We start from the raw sequence: 23,149 nt of genomic DNA on the forward strand, positions 1-23,149 counted from the left end.
GTGTCATACATCTAAATTTTATTTTACATTACCTGGCTTGAATCGCAACTGCAAGGGCCGCCAGGATTTTTCAACGGTGGGCTGCACGATCAGAAATTTCTTGTGGGTTCAGGTAGTGTGAATGACTTTTTATAGTAGGCCAAACGATCAGATATTCACACGGATACAGGCTGCGAAAATACGTTGATTCTAGAGCGCTACCAGATGTACACAGCAATGCACAGAATAACGACAGAGAGACGGAGAGGAGCGGAGGGTTTTGGAGGAAAGAGGAGCAGCTCAGTCTTGGACGTGTTTAGTTTCAGATGACAGCAGGACATCCAGGCAGCAATGTCAGCCAAACAGGCTGAGACTTTTTCTTGGACTTTAGGTGAAATTCTAGGTGTAGAGAGGTAGATCTGGGAGTCATCAGCATATAGGCGATACGGGAAGCCATGGGAGGAGATCAGGGCACCGAGGGAAGAGGTGTAGAGAGAGAGAAAAGAAGAGATCCTAAGCCAGAGCCCCGAGGTACGCCAATCGCTAGCATTTAAATCTATGAATTTCTTCTGAAATTGTGACTTCATATCCCCCCTAGTGCTTTCAAATCATCATTTGTGGTACAATCCCAGTAGTTTTACATATTATTTACAGGTACATTTTCTGTTCCTAGTAGGCTCTCAGTCTAAGTTCTTGTACCTGGTGCAATGGAGAGTTAAGTGACTTGCTAAGGGTCACAAGGACTCATAATGGGAATTGAACACATTTCTCCAGGTTCTCCAGACCCCCCCCCCCCCACACACACACACACACACACACACGCACACACTCTGCAAAAGCTATGCTGGTTTTCTCATATGGATTTTCCTACTTACAAATCTTTCCCAAATGTGATTCATGATCCCAAATGAGGTCACATCACCGAAAGAGGGCTACCCAAATAAGAACATAAGCAGTGCCTCTGCTGGGTCAGACCAGAGGTCTATCACGCCCAGCAGTCCGCTCACGCGGCGGCCCATCAGGTCCAGGAGCTGTATAGTAATCCTCTATCTATACCCTTCGATCCCCTTTTCCTTCAGGAAATTATCCAATCCCTTCTTGAAACCCAGTAGCGTACTCTGTCGTATCACACCCTCTGGAAGCGCATTCCAGGTGTCCACCACCCTTTGGGTGAAGAAGAACTTCCTAGCATTGGTTCTGAATCTGTCCCCTCTTAATTTTTCCGAATGCCCTCTCGTTCTTGTAGTTTTCAACAGTTTGAAGAATCTTTCCCTCTCCATTTTCTCTATGCCCTTCATGATCTTGTAAGTCTCTATCATGTAAGTCTCTATCATGCCTTCCTTTGGACTTCCACTTTGACATATCCCCAGTACTGACAGCCATGATGGGACCTGTGGGTCATTGAATGCTCAGAGGCCCTGGCTATATCTGGATTCAGACCTAGTTAAGGAAGAGAAACAGTCTTTGTGTCCCTACTGGATGATCCTCACAGAAACCGAGACAGGGGATTTGCCTCGGTCTTAGTAATGCTAGATTTCTCCAACAGCTTTTGACACTATGGATCATGATATTACGCTAGCACAACTGGTAGACACAGGTATCAATGAAACAGTACTTGCTTGGTTCAGATCCTATCTATCAGATAGGCAACAGTCCATACTGTTTGGTAGCACCTCATCATCACCATGGTCGATACAGTCATCTATTCTGTTCAATGTTAACCTCAAGCGCCGAGTCAATCTGATTTGGTTGATGGACAATCGGTTTTCCATCTACATGGATGACATGCAGATACTCATATCCATTGACTCTAACTTACCCATAGCCCTGAATAAACTGACTGTCTCTCTAACATCAATTTAAGAATGGGCTAAAACAACAAACTCTGCCTGAACCCAAGATCTCATGCATATTCATTGGGGAAATCCTGAAAACCCGACTGGATTGCGACCCTCCAGGAGGGACTTTGACACCCCTAGGCCCTAGACCAGACATGGGCAACTGCAGTCCGCGAGGGCCGCAATCCAGTCGGGTTTTCAGGATTTCCCCAATGAATATGCATGACATCTATTAGCATACAGTGAAAGCAGTGCATGCAAATCGATCTCATGCATATTCATTGGGGAAATCCTGAAAACCCGACTGGATTGCGGCCCTCAAGGAGGGACTTTGACACCCCTGGTCTACAGATAAAGTGGTCTTCTGTATCTATTATCATCTACTGCAGTGCTTCTGAACCCAGTCCTCAGGATGCACCCAGCCAGTCAGGTTTTCAGGATATCCATGATGAATATGCATGAGATAGCTGCACACACTGCTTCCTGGTTATGCAAATCTATCTCATGCATAGTCATTATGGATTTACTGAATGGATGGATCGAGACCCACTGATCTGCTGCGTTACTGTGTTAGGTACTATTCTTTTTTAAAAATAAAATAAATTTTATTGTATTTAAAAAGTTAATAACAAATGTACATAAAATATAAACAAAGCAATATTTAACAATTACAAACCTATAATAATGTATTTTGAAATATATAGTCAAGCTGATACATAAAGATAAGTTCTCATAAACAGTTACAATATTTACCTAGTGGTGCCCATGTTTTATAAAAATATGCTATTGTACACTCTTTCCAACAATATCTTTTAGCGGTCCAATTATTTTATGATAGAGCAGGTAAAACAATCTTCTCTGTAACCACACACTTTACCTCTGACCCTGAGACAAGAAAAGAATCTCAACAACTTTAAATCTAATCTTAAAACATTTCTTTTCACAGGTGCTTTTGAGATTTATATTTAATCTTTTTTATTCAAAAACCTCAGACATCAGGCTTTATATTAAAGATCCCCTTTATTCATTCTGGTTTTTGCCTATCCTTTCTTTTTTTATTTTAAGCAATGTATCTTCCCCATTTGCCCATGTATATCATGTTATGTCTGTATCGTAACTGTGAATTTGTTCCCTCTATTTTATATATTTTTTAAACTTTTTAATACTTTGTATAAATTGGAAACTGCTTTGCTTACAAAAGCAGTATATCAAGACCTAAATAAACTTGGAACTTGATTTCCTTACGTATAGAACACACAGAGCTTCAAACAAGTCTGGGGCCTAGCACCTTCCTACCTGCAAACTCACTTCGTTCTGCACCACCCCACACGAGCAACCAGAAACAAAAACATCTTTGCCTACCCAAAGATCTCAGGCTGCAGATACAAATCCTTCCTGGATAGAATTTCATGTTCCAAGCGAATAGACAAGTCTGGTTGTGAAACTGCATAAATGAACCCAAACTGACTTACAATGCATTCCGAAAAGCAATAAAAACCGCCCTATTCGACAAATTCATTGACTAAAACAGATCACCCTTAAACTAAAACAAACCCCCCGTAAACGCTATTCAATCTCTCAGGAAGCTCCAATTTTCATGTATTCTTTACCCATGGAACTTAAATTAGTATGTACCTTGTCTATGTAACTTTTCTATTTTAGGCTCCTTATCATTCGCTGACTGTCCAGCCTCCTTTCAATGTGAACCGCCTAGAAGTCGCCTGACTATGGCGGTACAGAAAAATTAAGTTATTATTATTATTAAAGTTGAGTTTCGTGTTATCCTTCCAATTACAAATTCTAAGATGAGTGGAAATAGCGAGGAGGATCTTAAAAAGTTTCTTTTAATTAGAAGGAATGATAATCTTAGGATTTGAAGAACGCAGGATAAGAGTTTCATAGGTGAAAGATATGGAATTGTCAATTTTCAATACTGTTTTAATTTTATGTCATATTAAGTTCCAGTAAATTTGTACATTGGGGCAATACATTAAGAGATATACTATTCTGAAAGTGTACTATTCTGAAACTAGGCTATTGACTTGACTTTCAAACGTATGCTCCCTTCTTCTGATTTTATCTTCTCAGTAATTCCAAGAATCCTTAAAGTGATTGCCAGCCAGGATAGGGTTGTGGTTGGAGACAGCCTGAACATCACGTGCCTTCTGCAGACCACTTTCAATGGTCGACCTAATGTGGAATTGATGCACAATGGAAAGAACGTGAGTAGTCTTCCCACGTCAATGCCTCTAGGAGTACAAAGTGAATTTGAACTCACATCCGCCCACAGGGAGTGTGTAATGTCACACAGGATGAAACGGTCAGTTCAGTCAGAGATCGAAAACTAAAGAGTAAAGGAAGGAGGAAGGAGGAGCCCAGTGGTTAGAGCTACAGCCAAAGCACCAGGGCACGATTAGGCCAAGTAGGCACGTGCCTAGGACCCGAAATGGTCAGGGGGGCACGATGAAGGAGGGCATCAACATTGTTTTTTTCCAAACGGTGATGGGCCCCTCCAGCATCGATCAGCAACGCGCCCACCCCCCCCCCCCCCCATCGACAGAAAGTAAGACAAGCAAGCAACGCGGGTAAGAAAGGCAACGGGAACTGTAATTGTGCAAGTGGTGCTGCTTGCCCAAAGCTTCCCTTTGACGCAGCTTCCTGTTTCCACCTGGGCGCATGGTGGGGTGGGGCGGGGCAGGGGGCCCAGTGTACTTGTGTGCCTGGGGGCCATCGATGAATTAATCCTGCCCTGCAAAGCACCCTGAAGTTGAGGGTTCAAACCACATTGCTCCTTGTGACCCTGGGCAAGCCACGTAATTTTCGATCCCTGATTGGCTCAAATGCCTCAAGCCCCTCCCCTTGGGTGGGGTTTTGTGCATCTGAGCCAATCAGGGACTTCCTCTATATCCCTGATACAAGGGGGAGGAGCTGTAGGAGCATGACTCCTCCCCCTTGTATCCAGGATTCAAAGGGAGCCTAAGGGATGATGCCTAAGGCCCACATTGCAAATGGTAGCTGGCGGAGGAGCAGGAGGGACTGACTGAGCACTCCTCCTGCTCCCGACTAAAGGTACCAGGGAGGATGGGAGCTGAGGGAGGAGGGGGTGATTGAGGGGAAAAACATGCATTTTGTGAATCGGGTCGGTTAGCAGTGATCATTGCTAAACCTGTGAAAACAGGTTTAGCGACGATCGCTGATTTTAATGAATCCAGCCCTAATAGAATTTAAGGTGTCATGCCTTATTTAAAAGGTGTTGATCAACTATAATTCACCTGTGTTGGCTTCCTGGTTCCAAAAAATCATCATCCTACAAAATCTTTGCCTTTTGCGGACAAATTGTTATAGGACGGCCCATATTACATCAATTTTGAAAAGACCGCATTGGTTGCCATTAAAACAAAGAGTTCAATACAAAGTGACATTTGGTTTGCATGACAAGGGAGAAATTTGGCACTGATGTGTTGCATCCAGTTATTTTAATATGGAATTGAACGGTAGGTTTGGACAAGTTCCTGGAGGAAAAGTCCATAGTCTGTTATTGAGAACGACATGGGAGAAGCCACTGCTTGCCCTGGATCGGTAGGATGGATTATGACATCACAATCTCAGCTCTGGAATGTTGCTCTTATTGGGGGTTCCAGAATCTTGCTATTCTTTGAGATGCTGGGAATGTTGCTGATCTTTGGGTTTCTGCCAGGTATTGTGACCTGGATTGGCCACTGTGAGAATGGGCTACTGGTCTGACCCAGTAAGGCTAGTCCTATGTAATTCACACTAAGGGCTCTTTTTACAAAGGTGCGTTAGGGCTTTAACGGGCGGAATAGCGCGCGCTTAAATGCCACGCAAATTTGTTAATGCCATCTAATGAGGAGAAATAGATTTACAAGGTGTATGGCAAGGGAGAAAAAAGAGAAAGAAGGAATGTCTTTGGTACCAATGAAGTGCGTTGAGTGCAGGGTATTTATTTGGTCATAAAAACTGGAAACATAACTGGGGTTTTATCCCATAAAAGCAGGCAACCACAACGTCAAGAAGGAGAATTAAGCTGTTGCTCTTTTTCACTCTTCTCTAGCGCTCAGCTCCTTATATTAAGAAAAGAATGCTTCTAGAGGGCCCCCTGTATACGTACTTCACGACTTTGGTCATACCGAATGTTACGATGGAAGATCGAGGTGTCTACTCATGCAAAGACCTGAGCCAGAAGCTGCAGGAAAAGAGCATCGCAATCACAGTGTACCGTAAGCATAATGTGACCAATACGTCCCGTTTGGAGCAGGACCATCCCCAAATGTTTTCAGGGGCCTGCTGAAGAAACAAGTACCATAGTGAATACAGCCCCCTTCCACCAGTACCTTTTTTAATCCCGGCGGCGACCTCCTGTCCTGATGTCTTCCGGCAGCGGCAGAGTGGCGCGCCTGCCTGGTCCCGCGCCGCTCACTGAATGGCTGCGAGAATTGATGGCAGCCATTCAGTGAGTGGCGCGGGACCAGGCAGGCGCATGAAAAGCTCATGCCTGCCTTGTGCGCCACTCTGCCACTGCCGGAACACATCAGGACAAGAGGCAGCCGCCAGGAATAAAAAAGGTACTGGGGTCCGAGGGGAGGGGGTCCTGTCCTGTTTTGAGGGAAAACATTAATGGTCATGTTACATAAGCAGCTTCTTTAGGAAGGGAGAGAGGAGATGTTACTTCAGGGCCTCATTAGCTAAAGGGGATGAGATTTGATGCACCGCCTTTCTGTGGATACAGTTAAAGCGGTTTACATATTACTGAGCTCATGTCCGAAAGTATGACGTCTTAGTTCAGTTACTAAAATTAAAAAAAACCATGTTGGACTTTCTTTGTCCATATTTGTCTGTGGTTTCTCTGCACTTCTGAAACGGCGAAGCAATCAGCGGTATCTTAAAAATTGACACCCAGAAAGTGAATGGGATATTTTAGGTGTTAATAAAATTGCCCGTTGTGCATAAAAGTATGTTGTAAATAAATGTTTTTGAAAGGATAATATCCCTTCAATACACAAAGGAGATGGTATACTGTAAACCAACACCGGTCAATCCACTCAAATAAATTAGTCTTCAGACCCTCAGAAATGCCACCATCCACTCCATTTTAGTTTCAAAAGTGGTTGGATTTACACATTATATCCTCACCGGGTCACTTATAATCTATTGTGAAGAAAGAACTTTGCTCTGACTCTTTTGCCAATAATCTTACTATAAAGCTAATACTTAGCTGAGGTGGTGCATTCAAAGGGATCTATCACCAACATGTTTCACCCTATACTGGGTTTCATCAGGGCTCCGGTCCCTATAAATAACGATAAATAATATAAATAACTACTGTTACTATTAAAACCTTTACCAAACACCAAAACCGTTCATTAGAAATAGAGTGCTTACCTCTAAGTTTGAATTGGTTACCCACAACGCGACCACTCATGAATTTTAAAATGGCCGCGGCGTGCTCAAGCTTGATTTAAGTATCTCCCTGTGTGGATGCGCCGGCTGTCTCTGGGCCAATGCGAAGCAACCTCCCAGGGGCAGACCAAACACATCACACGGGGGGGATGGATGGCTGTTAAACTAACTATTCAAAGGTGTATTTTCAAACACTCCCAACTTGAAGATGAAAGATTGAGGGATTATAAAGATTTCAAACTCCCAGCGGGAACTCATAGGAGAGATGACCATTCTAGTTCGAGGTTCAACCCCTTAGGGGTAACCGTGTTCAGTCTATATATCCACCTCTGTTCCAGAAAATTTAGTTTGGCCACTGATGAAACCCAGTATAGGGTGAAACATGTTGGCGATAGATCCCTTTGAATGCACCACCTCAGCTAAGTATTAGCTTTATAGTAAGATTATTGGCAAAAGAGTCAGAGCAAAGTTCTTTCTTCACAATAGATTATAAGTGACCCGGTGAGGATATAATGTGTAAATCCAACCACTTTTGAAACTAAAATGGAGTGGATGGTGGCATTTCTGAGGGTCTGAAGACTAATTTATTTGAGTGGATTCACTGGTGTTGGTTTACAGTATACCATCTCCTTTGTGTATTAAAAGTATGTTGTGGCAGCCAGTTGGCATACTTTACCCAGAATAAGTCTAGGCATTCCTGGAGGCCCAATTTGCAATTGGACATGTGTGCAGATGAGAATGGAATAAACTGGGATATCTGCACAAACCCCAGAGCAGGTATATGCGTGACCACCTAATTTCCAGGGTCGGGGGAGGTTAATTTATAAAGGCAGTTATGTGCATACATTCCTTTTATTAAACAAGTGTAACTTAAACACATTCTCCTGCTAAATTACCCTTCACATGTCTTAGAAAATCTAAAAATGTCTCAGAGGAAAAAAAGCCGATTTGTGTTTAGAATTCTGGTTTTCTTTTGTCTATTGTTATGCAAAAGGCTCTATCTAGAAAAACTTTTCTTACATTTTTATGAAAGTGAAAATTCTGCGTTGTCAAATAATGGCCCCGTTGGGGAAAGGGTGTGGGTGTATGTGTGCGCGCGCTTGTGCACGTGCATGTTTGTGGGTATACGTGTTGTGTATACTTGTGCATATGTATAGGTGGGTGGGTGTGCACACTTGTGCACATGCATGTTTGTGGGGGGAGGGGTATATGCACGTGTCTGGGTTTAAACAATACATGTGTATGGTTGTGTTTTTGTGTGTTGCGCTCATGGATGTTTCTGGTTGGGGGGTATATGTACGCTCATGCACAAGTAGGTTTGTGGGTGTGTATGTACATGTGTGTGTGTTTCAAGCATGTGCGTGGATGGGTGTGCACTTGTGTACATGGATGTATGTTTGTGGGTGCATCCATAGGCATACTTGTGCACTTTTTTTCACAAGCTCGCCTCAGCCTAAGTAGCCATGCCCCCCCTTAAAGGTACAGGGTCAGATTGTCAGTGAGTCTAATTTATAGGCCTCTGTACCTTTAAGGGAGTGGGTCTGATAGGGAAAAGATAGGCACCAGAAATGTAAGCCAGGCCTATATTTCCGGCATCTATCATTGTGATGAATCATGCTTACGTAGGTATTTTAGGCCACCTAACACCGCTTCCAGCATTAGCCACACCCACAGTGGAGTTAGGCAGCCCAAAGTGCCTTGAAACTCAATAAAAAATATTGTTTAAATGGTATTTTTTTTTTTTTTTTTTACTGAGCATGGGCGCCGGTTAGAGAATCTGGGCCATAGCGTTTAAACAAAATATAACTTCATGGTGACCTCCTGATGTCTTTGTTGTAATTTCAGGAAATGGTGTCCTCAAGATTTTGTCCAACAGGAGTTTGATATATGAAGTCAATGAAGGCCACAAGCGACTGAAAATGACTGTGAAAGTGGCAGCTTTACCGCACGCCGATGTCACCTGGTGAGTCAGAAAAGCAGAACCTCCATGGAGCAATGGATCTCAACTCGCTCCTCTAAGCATACCCGGCTGGGGGTTCAGGATATCCACAATGGTTCAGCATTAGATAGATTTGCATGAACGGCTTTTTCCTGAATGCACATCTCTAGCAATGCTAATGCGTGGTGGATATCCTGAAAAAGCTGACTGACTGGGTGCACCCAGAGAAAAAAGGTTGCGAATCACCTCTCTAAAGCTAGGAGGAGTGACCATTTATCTTGGTTCGAGAAGGGTAGGGGCAAAACCCCTGCACTGAGCTTAACAACCACCTGCATGAATTTCACAGACTTCAAAAGCAGAGAGAACTGTGGCCTATCTTTGCCTTAGCAAGAACAGCTTATGGCTTATCTAAATGATGCATCACATGACTGATGTTGCATCATGAACTCCTCCTTGCTGGGAAAGTAATAAGAGGGCAAGATAGTCTTTAGCCACTAACGAGCCAAGTAACCTCCAATTTCCTTGGAAAAGGAACAAGTCATGAGACTGCAACCTTAGGTGATGCAATGGGGCCTTTCCACTGCAGACAAGAGATGGAGAGAACATCTTATCTTCAGGTACTTCCTCCACTAGAAGGGTATAGAGCAGGGGTAGGGCACTCCGGTCCTGGAGAGCCGTATTCCAGTCGGGTTTTCAGGATTTCCCCAATGAATATGCATGCAATCTATTTGCGTGCACTGCTTTCAATGCATATTCATTGGGGAAATCCTGAAAACCCGACTGGAATACGGCTCTCGAGGACCGGAGTTCCCTACCCCTGGTATACAGGAAGCATCTCAGAGAGCACAGAGGCTGGTCTGTGTTTGTCCCTAGAAATCTGATATGGGCTACGAAGGTTCCTGTTCCAGTACCTGCTTTCAGCTTGTCTACCACTACCTGGCTACCTCACCTGACTCTGCTCTGCAGAGCATCTGTTCAGAGTTTCTCTGAAAGACTTCTCCAGGTTGGATACAGCTCTTTTATACTTAGTGGGGGAATCTTAGAGACAAATTTTATGGCCTATAAGGTAACCACATGTTTACTGTGAAATAAAGTGTGAAAGGGATTTATTGTATTCTCCCTGCGTATCCTAATTGCTCAGTGCATGAATCCCATATACTCATTTTACTGTTAGGCCCACTTGTTATTGCCACATGCTTTAAAATAAATTGCATTTATTTTTATAATATTTAGCTTGTTTATTGCTTATCAGCCTTCTCAGGGGTGAAACATGGATAATCAATAAACATATAAAAATAAGCCAGGGTGCCACTTCCAAATCCATTACACATACACAGAACTCTTTGAGGAGAGTATTAGCGATCCATTTATACCAATGCAATGTGATGTAATATACTGTTCCTCTTGTACTATTCTCCTGAGGGAAGCAGGAACATCTGTGGGCTCCCCTGAATAAAGCTTTTCTGCCCCCCAGATTGGAGGTTCCACTAAGATATTCCCCATCTTGTACTAGAATACAGATTAGAGATTCTTCCGAGGTAGTGTTATACACTGATTCACTATTAATACATTTAGTATTTTTTGATCCTAAATTTAAAATGGAGATTGGAATGAGTTGGAGGGGTGCCAGTGCTTTAGCCCACCAGGAAAGAGCTTCTACCTAGTATTTCTGATTTACGTGATAATAGAATAGACTCAGAGAAGGAAGGTTTAGCTCTTCCAGTGGAAACTAATGAATCTTTCCATCTTTCAGCAGCTATCTCTGTTTTAGGAATGGAGGAAAATGTTTGTGGTTTCTTCCCCCAAATTCTAAGAATCAGCTTAGCAGAGTATAAAAAAAGTTTGGATAATTTTCTATAAGAGAAGTCCATAGGCCATTATTGAGATGGCTTGGGGAAATCCACTGCTTATTCCTAGGGTAAGCATCATAGAATCTGTTTTGCTACTTGGGATCTAGCTAGGTACTTGGGTTGGCCACTGTTGGAAACAGGATATTGGGCTTTATGGACCTTCAGTCTGTCCCATTATAGCAATTCTTTTTTTTTAAATTGAAGTTTTGCAATTATATGCAGCATCTCAAGAAATAGAGACAGAGCAATAGCAATATCCAAAACATTCCTGCAGAATATATAACCAGCAGAAATACAAGCACTAGGTAAACTCTCTACTACTTTGTCCCAATCCAAATCTCAACCACAATTGTCAAATTCCAACAACTCCCTTACTTCCTCCCTGCGAACGCAGGAAATCTAACCACAAGTAGCCTCCAGTTGGTTCTTCAGGAAACTACCCATATACCACAACTTCCCCCCCCCCCCCACCAAAAAGGTAAACTTAACATAAGGAAGTCACTTTATTCATTATCAAAAACCAGGTCCATTTTTGGCGATCATAATCTCCATGGCACTTCGCTATGGAGAGTTCCAAAGTGCAGCTTCAAAGTCCAATCCACTTTGGAAGGAGGCGCAGCTCCTCGCCAGTGAGTAGCGATCAAGCACTTGGCTGCTGCTAGGCCCCAACAAAGAAGTTTAGTTTGCCAGGTATGTTGGCAAACATTAAATAATCCTAATAAACAACCCTGTGGGTTAAAATGTAGCTGAAGTTGTACTAACTGAGATAAACAGCCAACCACCTGCCTCCAAAAAGATTTTAACAGAGTTTCTACCTCCGGTAAAAAAAATATTTCTTGAATCTGTCTGCTTCCTTCTCAAATCTAACTACTTTTCCATGTCTTCCCTTCCCAATTATCCACGTGCACCATCTCTTCCTTCTCTCTGCCATCCCCTCCCCTCCATCCATGTGTATCATCTCCTCCCTCTTCTCCCCCATTTCCATCTTTTTTTTAATCCAAGTTTCCAAGTTTATTTGAGATTTGATGGATCGCTTAATCAAACTTCAAAGCGATGTACATAACTAAAATCCATACAACTTTCAGGGGGACAAAACATGCCACATATAACCACAGACAAGACTTACGCATAGTGAGGAAAGAGGGAAAGAAATACAATATTTTAAAGAAAATAAGAGAAAAGGGGAATGGACAAAAGGGAGGGAGACATTAAAAGAAAGAAAGTCGCAGGGCAGACCCTAAGGAATGATTCAAGACAAGAGTACTAGCATTTTTCCATCTCTATTCCCCTCCCATCCCTACCCCTCCCATCCCCTCTGCACCATCTGCTCCCTCTCTCCCCCCTTCATCTCCATCCCTGTGTATCATCTCCTCCCTCTCTCTCCCTCTGGTGGTCAGAAATCTTTCTCCTCTCCTTCCCATTGTCTGGCATCTCCTTCCCTTCCCTCCTCCCCCTTTATAGTCTGGCATCTCTCTGTCCTTCTCTTCCCCCTCTCCCCCACCTTAGTCTGGAATATCTCTCTTCTCCTTCCCTTCCCTGGCCTGGCTTCTCTCTCCTTCCCTCCCCCCCCTTCAATAGTTCAACATCTCTGTCCTTCCCTTTCCCCTTCCTATTGTCTGGTATCTCTCTCCTTCCTTCCTCCTCCCTTCCATGGTATGGCATCTCTCTCTCCTCCCCTTCCCTTCAGTAGTCCAGCATCTCTCTATCTCCTTCCCTCCCCCTCCAGTGTCCTGCCCCCCTTGTGATACAATTACTTTTTTTCCAGCAGGGTGAGACATAGTCGAGGGAGGGAAATTGGGTCAGAGGGGGCAGGGTGCCAGAGAAATAAAGCCAGGTATGAGTTTGAAGTAGGAAGAGGGGTAGTTTGAGATTGAAGGAGAGGTGCCAGTTCATGGACAGGAAGGAGAGGGAACATATGCTAGAACAGGAAGAGTGGGAGAGATGGCAGACCATGGGGAGGAGACTGGTCCCCAAATACACGTGAAGAGAGGTGTGTGACTTGGTATCTTTGAAATGAGTGAGGCAGGTGCCACCATATGGACTAACTGAGAATGAATTTTCAAGGATCAGAGTCAAGTGTTCCTCCAGCAAGAACCCTGCTGTGGCCTTTGAAGGGCACAAATGGGAGAGATCAGGAGAATAAAGGATGGAGGGTGTCCCTGAAAATAAAGGCATGTGTAGTGAGCTCTCTCTGTTTGTAAGAGATGAAAATTGCAGCTGAAAAACTGGGCGCTTCCACTGGTTCACAGATAAGAAGTGTGCCTTTTCATTGATGGGCAGAGCAGCTGGCTAAATGCTACTGGTTAATTTGTGATATGAACCGTGTGTTGCAAAATCTTTAAACAGACTCTTTAAAAATTTTGTCATATAGGTACAAAGATGGCGAGCTAATCGGACCGATGCATTGTTGTTACAAATCAGATCCCGATAAATACAGATTGTACATAAAAAAAGTGACAGAAAAGGATGCTGGGAATTACATTTTGGTTCTAAGAAATCCCCGCCATGGCCTGTATGAAAATGTCACCTTTACCCTGGAAGTGAACAGTAAGTAGAGCATTTCAGGTTTTGCAAATCTTTAGTACTTCTGGGACTACTGAAACCCTTCGTTGCTTCCTCACTGTTGTCGAAACGGGGACGAGGCTCACTGTAAACCCACTGCATCTCCCAGAAGCTGTAGCTTATTCATTCAGTGCCTTATGTTGAATTTTCCAAAGCATACGCATGGGCTACACAGCTCAAAATACTTGTCTTGCTCATGTTCCTGCATGCCAGCAGTTTGATTTATATATATTCAGGTTTTGTCATTTGTTGCCTATTCTCTCCTGAGATGAGGAAGTGGGGGGGTTAACTCTTGGTGGCTAATTAAAAATGTTTTTAAGTTAGCTTGATCTAAAAGGTATCATTTTAGTTTCTTCCTTCCTTTTGTTTTGTTTTAACCATTCACCGTTGAAGTAGACTGACGCTGTACCCACCCTATTTTATCCAAGCAATTTAAAACAATAGCGGCCCACGGCTGTCCCGTGGTTTTGTGACGAGGAATGAAGCAGGTGTAGATCTCTCATGGGGTTGTTACCAATTCTCAACTGATTTATACTGTTTCAGACTGAAGCTATCCTACTTTCTTCACCTCCTGCCCTGTGCAGTGGCTAACATGTGCCCTTTTTGGAGACCTCCCTCTACTGATGCGGAGGTAATGCCTGTATTTTAAGGACATAGGGCTGTTGCAGTCTCTGAAAGGCAACATAGGGAGCAAATTTCCAAAGATTTATCAGGTTAACTTTAGGAGTTAACAAGACAAATCTTCCTTTTGAAATTTTGGGGCTGCTGACTGGCTAAGGTTTGTCCAAACAATTCCTTGTCCGCTTGTCCAGTTAGAATTGGAACAGTTATTTTGAGGAGTCAAAGGCATTTTTTTATTTTTATTTTTTGTAGACCGCTACAGCTAAATATGCAGGAGTGCTGATATTTGTCCCAGTCTGCTGTCCTAAAGTTAGTTAAATGCTTTGTCCGGTAAACTTTAGACTGTGATTTTCATCCGCACACTTTAAGTGGTTATCTTTGAATATTCTGTTAATGATAACCAGATTAAATTTATCCTTAAACACGTATTAGCCTTAGTGTGTGTAGAGATGCTTGGATGCAACCACGAGGAATTCTGAGAGGCTGGTCTGCGGATGTTAGCTAATATTATCAGCTCAAGAAGGAAAATAGAAACATGACGGCAGATAAAGGCCAAATGGCCCATCCAGTCCGCCCGTCCACACCATCCACTATCTCCTCCTCTCCCTAAGAAATCCCACGTGCCTGTCCCACGCTTTCTTAAATTCAGACAGTCTCTGTCTCCACCACCTCTACCGGGAGACTGTTCCACACATCTACCACCCTTTCTGTAAAAAAAAAAAAAAAACCTGTCTTTTCTTAGATTTCTCCTGAGCCTATCACCTCTTAACTTGCCAGTTTTTGCAAATACTCAGTGTTGCAGAACCTTCGCGGTTAACCACAGACAAGCGATTTAAACGGGCAGAAACCTCTCACTATATACTGCTCGGACTGTCTTCAGACTTCATACCTCCAGATGCTTCATCCTCTGTAGCAGAAAAAAAAAACAATTTCTTATTCTAAGACCATCCAAGAGCTAATCCCCAGAGGATGATAAAAGTGATCATAAACAACCAGAGTTCACATGTTAGAATCCCAAACTGATGATATTATAAACATCCTCCAAACATACTGGCACGTGCGTCCAGCGGAGGCGCCTAGAAGTTAGGTTTCATGTCAAGAAATGGGTTATATCCAGATTTCAAAGCTTAAACAAACACAGGCAGGGGTCTTGCCAATAGCTTTTGGAAACGGTTGGGGAGCACATGCACTGCAAGTTGTTTTAACACAAAACAGGTGGATTGCTTTCATCTTCATCTGGGAATAAGGCATCAGGTTTCTCTTGGACTAAGAAGTTAGTTTTCCACAGTGTAGAAAGGACATTTGAGGATATAATGGAGAGAACTGATGTGAATGGTCATCGGTTTGCTATTTAGCACTGCAAGATGCAGCATGTGAAATGTACATGGACCATTTTTGGACGATGGTCATCCACCTCCCTGAATGGACGTTTTATATAATAGCTACTATCTATCTTGTAGCATATTATCGGATGGGTTAAATTCCGGAAGACGGAAGGACCTCCCAGGACATTAGCACCAGTTTTTTGAAGCAAGACAGAGATCTTGTGATCTATTAAGCCCGTCAGGTTCCAGGAAACGTTTCACTTGTTTTAGGAAGCCTAGGCAGCGGGAACGCTGCTTTGTTTGGGGAGGCAGGGGGCCAGGAGCTCCGCCCTGGCGCACCACCTCTCAATAGCTCCCGAGTCCCCCGCCTACCTCCTCCCGGCGCTTTAGTTTTAAATCTTCGGCAGCTGCTGCACAGTGTCCACGAGCAGGCCTGCCCCTGGAAGTAGAATGAATGGTTCCGGGTCAGGCCTGCGGTTTGACGCTGCGCGGCGGTTGCGCAGTGGCTGCCCAAAGATTTAAGCATAACACCAGGAGAAGGGTGGGCGGGAGGGCTAAAAACAGTGACTGAAAATTTTGGGTGAGGCCTCCCCTGTTCATAGAAACATAGAAACATAGAAAATGACGGCAGAAAAGGGCCACGGCCCATCTAGTCTGATTTTCAACGGATGCCCTCTTGTGGCCGTGGGTCCTTTAAGGAAAAAGAGATCCTCTTCCACCTCGATACGGCCCGTGACATATTTGAACGTCTCAATCATGTCTCCCCTCTCTCTGCGTTCCTCGAGTGAGTACAGCTGCAACTTACCCAGTCGTTCCTCATACGGGAGATCCAACGCCTATGTTGTGAAGATAAATTGTGGATGGCCCCACTCTTTGGTCATTAGAAACATAGAAACATAGAACATGATGGCAGAAAAGGGCCACGCCCATCCAGTCTGCCCACACTAATGGCCCACCCACTAACTACCTCCATGAAGAGATCCCACCTGCCAATCCCATCTTTTCTTAAAATCTGACACGCTGCTGGCCTCAATTACCTGTTGTGGAAGATTATTCCAGCGGTCAACCACCCTTTTGGTGAAGAAATATTTTCTGGTGTCGCCATGAAATTTCCCAGCCCTGATTTTCAACGGATGCCCTCTTGTTGCCGTGGGTCCTTTAAGGAAAAAGTGATCCTCTTCCACCTCGATACGGCCCGTGACATATTTGAACGTCTCGATCGTGTCTCCCCTCTCTCTGCGGTCCTCGAGTGAGTACAGCTGCAACTTACCCAGTCGTTCCTCATACGGGAGATCCAACGCCTATGTTGTGAAGATAAATTGTGGATGGCCCCACTCTTTGGTCATTAGAAACATAGAAACATAGAACATGATGGCAGAAAAGGGCCACGCCCATCCAGTCTGCCCACACTAATGGCCCACCCACTAACTACCTCCATGAAGAGATCCCACGTGCCAAACAGAAACATAGAACATGACGGCAGAAAAGGGCCTCGGCCCATCTAGTCTGCCCACCCTAATGGCCCACCCCCTAACTACCTCCATGAAGAGATCCCACATGCCAAATAGAAACATAGAACATGACGGCAGAAAAGGGCCTCGGCCCATCCAGTCTGCCCACCCTAATGGCCCACCCCCTAACTACCTCCATGAAGAGATCCCACGTGCCAAATAGAAACATAGAACATGACGGCAAAAAAGGGCCTCGGCCCATCTAGTCTGCCCACCCTAATGGCCCACCCCCTAACTACCTCCATGAAGAGATCCCACATGCCAAATAGAAACATAGAACATGACGGCAGAAAAGGGCCTCGGCCCATCCAGTCTGCCCACCCTAATGGCCCACCCCCTAACTACCTCCATGAAGAGATCCCACGTGCCAAATAGAAACATAGAACATGACGGCAAAAAAGGGCCTCGGCCCATCTAGTCTGCCCACCCTAATGGCCCACCCCCTAACTACCTCCATGAAGAGATCCCACATGCCAAATAGAAACATAGAACATGACGTCAGAAAAGGGCCTCGGCCCATCCAGTCTGCCCACCCTAATGGCCCACCCCCTAACTACCTCCATGAAGAGATCCCACCTGCCAATCCCATCTTTTCTTAAAATCTGACACGCTGCTGGCCTCAATTACCTGTTGTGGAAGATTATTCCAGCGGTCAACCACCCTTTTGGTGAAGAAATATTTTCTGGTGTCGCCATGAAATTTCCCAGCCCTGATTTTCAACGGATGCCCTCTTGTTGCCGTGGGTCCTTTAAGGAAAAAGTGATCCTCTTCCACCTCGATACGGCCCGTGACATATTTGAACGTCTCGATCGTGTCTCCCCTCTCTCTGCGGTCCTCGAGTGAGTACAGCTGCAACTTACCCAGTCGTTCCTCATACGGGAGATCCAACGCCTATGTTGTGAAGATAAATTGTGGATGGCCCCACTCTTTGGTCATTAGAAACATAGAAACATAGAACATGATGGCAGAAAAGGGCCACGCCCATCCAGTCTGCCCACACTAATGGCCCACCCACTAACTACCTCCATGAAGAGATCCCACGTGCCAAACAGAAACATAGAACATGACGGCAGAAAAGGGCCTCGGCCCATCTAGTCTGCCCACCCTAATGGCCCACCCCCTAACTACCTCCATGAAGAGATCCCACATGCCAAATAGAAACATAGAACATGACGGCAGAAAAGGGCCTCGGCCCATCCAGTCTGCCCACCCTAATGGCCCACCCCCTAACTACCTCCATGAAGAGATCCCACGTGCCAAATAGAAACATAGAACATGACGGCAAAAAAGGGCCTCGGCCCATCTAGTCTGCCCACCCTAATGGCCCACCCCCTAACTACCTCCATGAAGAGATCCCACATGCCAAATAGAAACATAGAACATGACGTCAGAAAAGGGCCTCGGCCCATCCAGTCTGCCCACCCTAATGGCCCACCCCCTAACTACCTCCATGAAGAGATCCCACATGCCAAATAGAAACATAGAACATGACGGCAGAAAAGGGCCTCGGCCCATCTAGTCTGCCCACCCTAATGGCCCACCCCCTAACTACCTCCATGAAGAGATCCCACATGCCAATCCCGTCTTTTCTTAAAATCTGGCACGCTGCTGGCCTCAATTACCTGCAGTGGAAGATTATTCCAGCGGTCAACCACCCTTTCGGTGAAGAAATATTTTCTGGTGTCGCCATGAAATTTCCCACCCCTGATTTTCTACGGATGCCCTCTTGTGGCCGTGGGTCCTTTAAGGAAAAAGAGATCCTCTTCCACCTCGATACGGCCCGTGACATCTTTGAACGTCTCGATTATGTCTCCCCTCTCTCATGAAACATCTTCAGAAAATAATTCCACTGTGTTATATTTATGGAGGAGTGGCCTAGTGGTTAGAGCTGCTGCCTCAGCACCCTGAACTTGTGAATTTGGGTGTCAGGTCAAAAGCGCGCTGGGACAAAGGCGTGCCCAGACAATTGAGCGCAGCGCGCGCCGCCACGCCGCTCTAAATTACTGTTTTTAGTACTCCGAAGGGGGGGCGTGGGGGGGAACCCCCCCCCACTTTACTTAATAGACATCGCGCCGCGTTGTGGGGGCATTGTGGGGTGTGTGGGGGGTTGTAACCCCCCACATTTTACTGAAAACTTCACTTTTTCCCTGTTTTTAGGCAAAAAGTTAAGTTTACAGTAAAATGTGGAGGGTTACAACCCCCCAAACCCCCCATAACGCCAGCGCGATGTCTATTAAGTAAAGTGGGGGGGTTCCCCAACAAAACCCCCCGTCGGAGCCCCTAAAAACTGTAATTTAGAGTGGCGCGGTGGCACGCGCGCTTTTGTATTTCGCGCCGTTGTCTATGAACAGTGAATTTGATCTCAGCCTACTTCGGGTTACCAGATTTTCCATATGGAAAATCCGGACCCCCCCCTAGACCTGTCCCCAGGCCCGCCCAGTCCCTTCCATCCCTGCCCCGTCACACCCCAGCCCCACCCCCCGCTGCCTGCTCCCGTCGGGCAGAACATCCTCTCATGCGCGGGTATGACATCGTCGCGTCATGTGCACGCATGCACAGATGCCCTCCTGCACGAAGAAAAGCTTTTCAAAACCCAGACAAACTGCCTGGTTTTGAAAAGCCATCTGGACCCCTGGACCTGTCCTCAAAATAATAATAATAATAACTTTATTCTTCTATACCGCCACAATCTTGCGACTTCTAGGCGGTTTACAATCAAGAGTCCTGGACATTCAGCGAAATACAGTAAGTAGATATTCAGAGGAAATACAGAGATCAGAGACCTCAGGAGGCAATTGTATAGAAATACAATTTGCTGAGCGAAAATGTAATATGTACATTTTAGTAGGTAATGTCCGCCAGGACCTGTTGGGGATAAATAGCAACGTAAAGTTGCGATAAGATGAAGATAGCAGATTATATTTATAACAGTGCTGTAAGTTCAGGTGGAATAGGGAGGGGGGAGGGAGAGGGAGAGCGGGTCAATTGTTTAGGTATTTCTGGAACAGGGGGGAAAAAGGGGGAATCCGGACTTCTGGTCACCCTAAGCCTGCTCCTTGCGACTCTCGGCGAGCCACTTAGACCCAAATTCTCAATAGTGCACTGTAAGATGGGCAGCAGTAGGCACTACTGTCACCTAACTTAATTGGTTGTAATTGGCTTAATCGGCACACCTATTGGTTGCGCTGATTAAAAACCAATTAAAGGTCACTGATATCCCATCCACAGAGGCGCTTTACGACGCCTAATACCATTGTAGGCATGGTTAACGTTGAAGGTGGCTTTAGGCGTCGTAAAGCGCCTCTGTGGACGTGATTCTCACGGAAGAGAGGCGCCAGAAATGTAGGCCTTTAAAACGCTGGCCACGTTTCCGGCGCCTATGTTCCGCATAGCTGCGATTCTGTAAACGACGTTGTTGCATGATTGACATGCGATCGACGCCCATTTTTAAGGAGGCTGCCGTTTACAGAATCCAGGCCTTAATCCCTCCTCTGCCCCGGGTACCACAGTTAGGCCGTGAGCCTGCCAGGATACATAGGAAAAAGGGATCCGGAAGGTTCGCCCCCCACATTTCGCCCCCAGCAATTCGCCCCGATCCCCCTTCATGTCCTAGCGGATCGCGGACGAAAAAGGGGAAAGCCCGGGGGCGGGGCCAGACTTCGACTCCCTCCCCCCCTTGGCTTCGCTCGCGCACACCAGCAGCTGGACTGAGGGCCCGTGAGGTAAGGATTTGTGCGGGAGGGGGGGGGGTGATGAGCATTTCACTTTCATTGCGGAAACTCCACATCAGCAGCGCCTGAAAAAGAAAAGTCAGGCGCGCTCCGAGTCAGGCGTGCTCCGAGACGGATTTCTTTTTCCCCTCAAAGGCAGGGGCGAAATGTGCGGGGGCGAAATGTGTGGGGGCAAAACATCCGGGGGGCAAAATGTGTGGGGGCGAAACATACCTGGGGGCGAAATGTGGGGGGCGAATTGCTGGGGGCGAAATGTGGGGGGCGAAACTTCCGTGAACCTAGGAAAAACACTTAAGAGTACCTGTTGTACTATTCAGTGTATTGTAAACCGCTTTGTGTGAATCTCTGCATGAAAAGGCAGTGAATAAATCCCAGTAAATAACTAATTCAAACAAGTATAGTTTTGGGTTGTTTTTTTTTTTTTTTAATATAGTTTATTGACTTATATCCTGCTTTATGCAAAGCGGGTTACAACTGATCCATATACAAACAGATCGGACAAGCAAAACCTATCAGCGACCAGCGCTCGCAATTATCATAAAGACCTAATTCCCATACCTACCTCTATGTAAAAATGGATGGCCAAACCTACACTCTCAAGCACAAGTTTAAATGCAATACCACTCCTATATTGTCCAACCCATGCAGCACATAGACCCTCCATTCTACAGAGAGTGGTAGAAAGCTGGAACACTCTACGGAGGCTGTTATAGGGGGAAACACCCTCCAGGGATTCAAGACAAAGTTGGACAGGTTCCTGCTGAACCAGAACGGGCGCTGGTGGGCTAGTCTCGGTTAGGGTGCTGGTCTTTGACCAGAGGGCCGCCACGTGAGCGGACTGCTGGGCACGATGGACCACTGGTCTGACCCAGCAGCGGCAGTTCTTAACAGAAATTGATCCTGGTACTCCACAGAATCAAAAAGCAACCAAAAACAAAACCACTGTGGAGAAGATGTCCAAGATGCAGGCTTTATTGAAGATACAGTCATAAAATCCACATAATAAAATGTCTAGGACCCATAAGATGGGAACTGTGGACCCAACACGGTCTGTGTTTCGACGACCCTGTCTTCCTCAGGGGTCCCTAAGTGTCCTAAGTCAAAGAACGTGGATCAAAGGCAGAGAACAGTGGATTTTATGCCTGTATCTTGGACATCTTCTCCACAGTGTTTTTGGTTTTGGTTTTCCTACCAAATCCCACAGATAGAAGTGTATGAGTTTGCAAAAGGAGGAAAGGCAAATGGGCCACTGCATCCCACTGAAAGTGTTCACTTTTCAACTGGTTTCTTTCATTTCTATCATCGCTCTCGTGGCTACTTTCTAGCGTCACTTACGTCCAGTGGCATAGCGAGGATACGAGGTGCCTGAGGCGGTGGCACCCTCACACCTTCCTCTCCAGCCCCCCTTACTCCTTCTGTTCCCCCACATTCACACCCTCCCTTCCCAACCCTGCACCTCTTTAAATCTTCACCAGTGTAAGCAGGTTCTCGAGCCCGCTGCTATGCTGGCTTTCCCTCTGATGTCACTTCCTGGCCCTGTGGCCTGGAAGTGATTCCAGAGGGAGCCAGGTCGGTGTGAACAGCAAGCTAGAGTAGATTTTAAAGAGGTACGGGGGTACAAATGTGGTATGGGGTGCGGAGAGGTGCCGCCGGCCCCATCAAGATGGCGTCCAGGGCAGTCCACCCTCCGCCCCCCTCTCACTGCGTCACTGCGTACGTCTCTTACTGTTGCTTATGTTCCTCTTTCTCTGATCTCTTAAACTGTATGTGTGCATTTATTTATTTGGATTTATGAACTGCCTTTATGAAGAGATTCACCCAAGGTGATGTAGAGCAGACACAGTTTAACGTAACACAATTTTGTGAACGGTATAACAACGGTAAAATGACCAAATATAAACAGAAATGCAATCAATGAAAAAATATATACACACTAAAACAGCTCATTAAAACAATCATATAACAGAAAAGCGAGAAACGTCAGCAGAGTACAAATAATACCCCATACTAGGCAAGACGAACAAAGTAGGAGTGGACCAAAGAATTTCCAGCAATCAAGGATGAAGAAACTCTCTTTAATGATAATGTTCAAGAAGCTCAAAAAGCCTTTTGTAAAATACTTGGGGAATTGTGCAAAGCCCAACATGGAAATCCCAACTCCCACCTAGAAACTCTTTGCAAACTGGGCTTTACAATGATATCAAACAAAACAAAACTACAGATCTGTACAAGACGTAGGCAACATTTATTGTGACAAAATAATTATATGCAAACCCTTTTACCAATCAAGGGACCCGACAAGGTCCGTGTTTCGGACAAACCTTCGTCAGGGGTCCTTGGTAAAAAAGGAAAACAAAATAAAAAGTCACAAAAAA

The 23,149-nt window shown here is 45.2% G+C and overlaps 1 protein-coding gene across 2 annotated transcripts in view; it reads left to right on the forward strand.

Moving 5' to 3' along the window:
* The window catches only part of LOC117360676 (vascular endothelial growth factor receptor kdr-like), a 333,742-nt gene that overhangs the window by 144,394 nt on the left and 166,199 nt on the right, over positions 1-23,149 (forward strand). For both annotated transcript variants that reach the window (XM_033944848.1, XM_033944847.1), the window contains exons 6-9: positions 3,906-4,039; positions 5,890-6,055; positions 9,081-9,198; positions 13,396-13,571. In XM_033944848.1, the coding sequence (XP_033800739.1) occupies positions 3,906-4,039; positions 5,890-6,055; positions 9,081-9,198; positions 13,396-13,571 (594 nt within the window). The remainder of the gene's footprint in view (positions 1-3,905; positions 4,040-5,889; positions 6,056-9,080; positions 9,199-13,395; positions 13,572-23,149) is intronic.

This window comes from Geotrypetes seraphini, chromosome 5 (genome assembly GCF_902459505.1).
Source record: "Geotrypetes seraphini chromosome 5, aGeoSer1.1, whole genome shotgun sequence".
Lineage (NCBI taxonomy): Eukaryota > Metazoa > Chordata > Amphibia > Gymnophiona > Dermophiidae > Geotrypetes > Geotrypetes seraphini.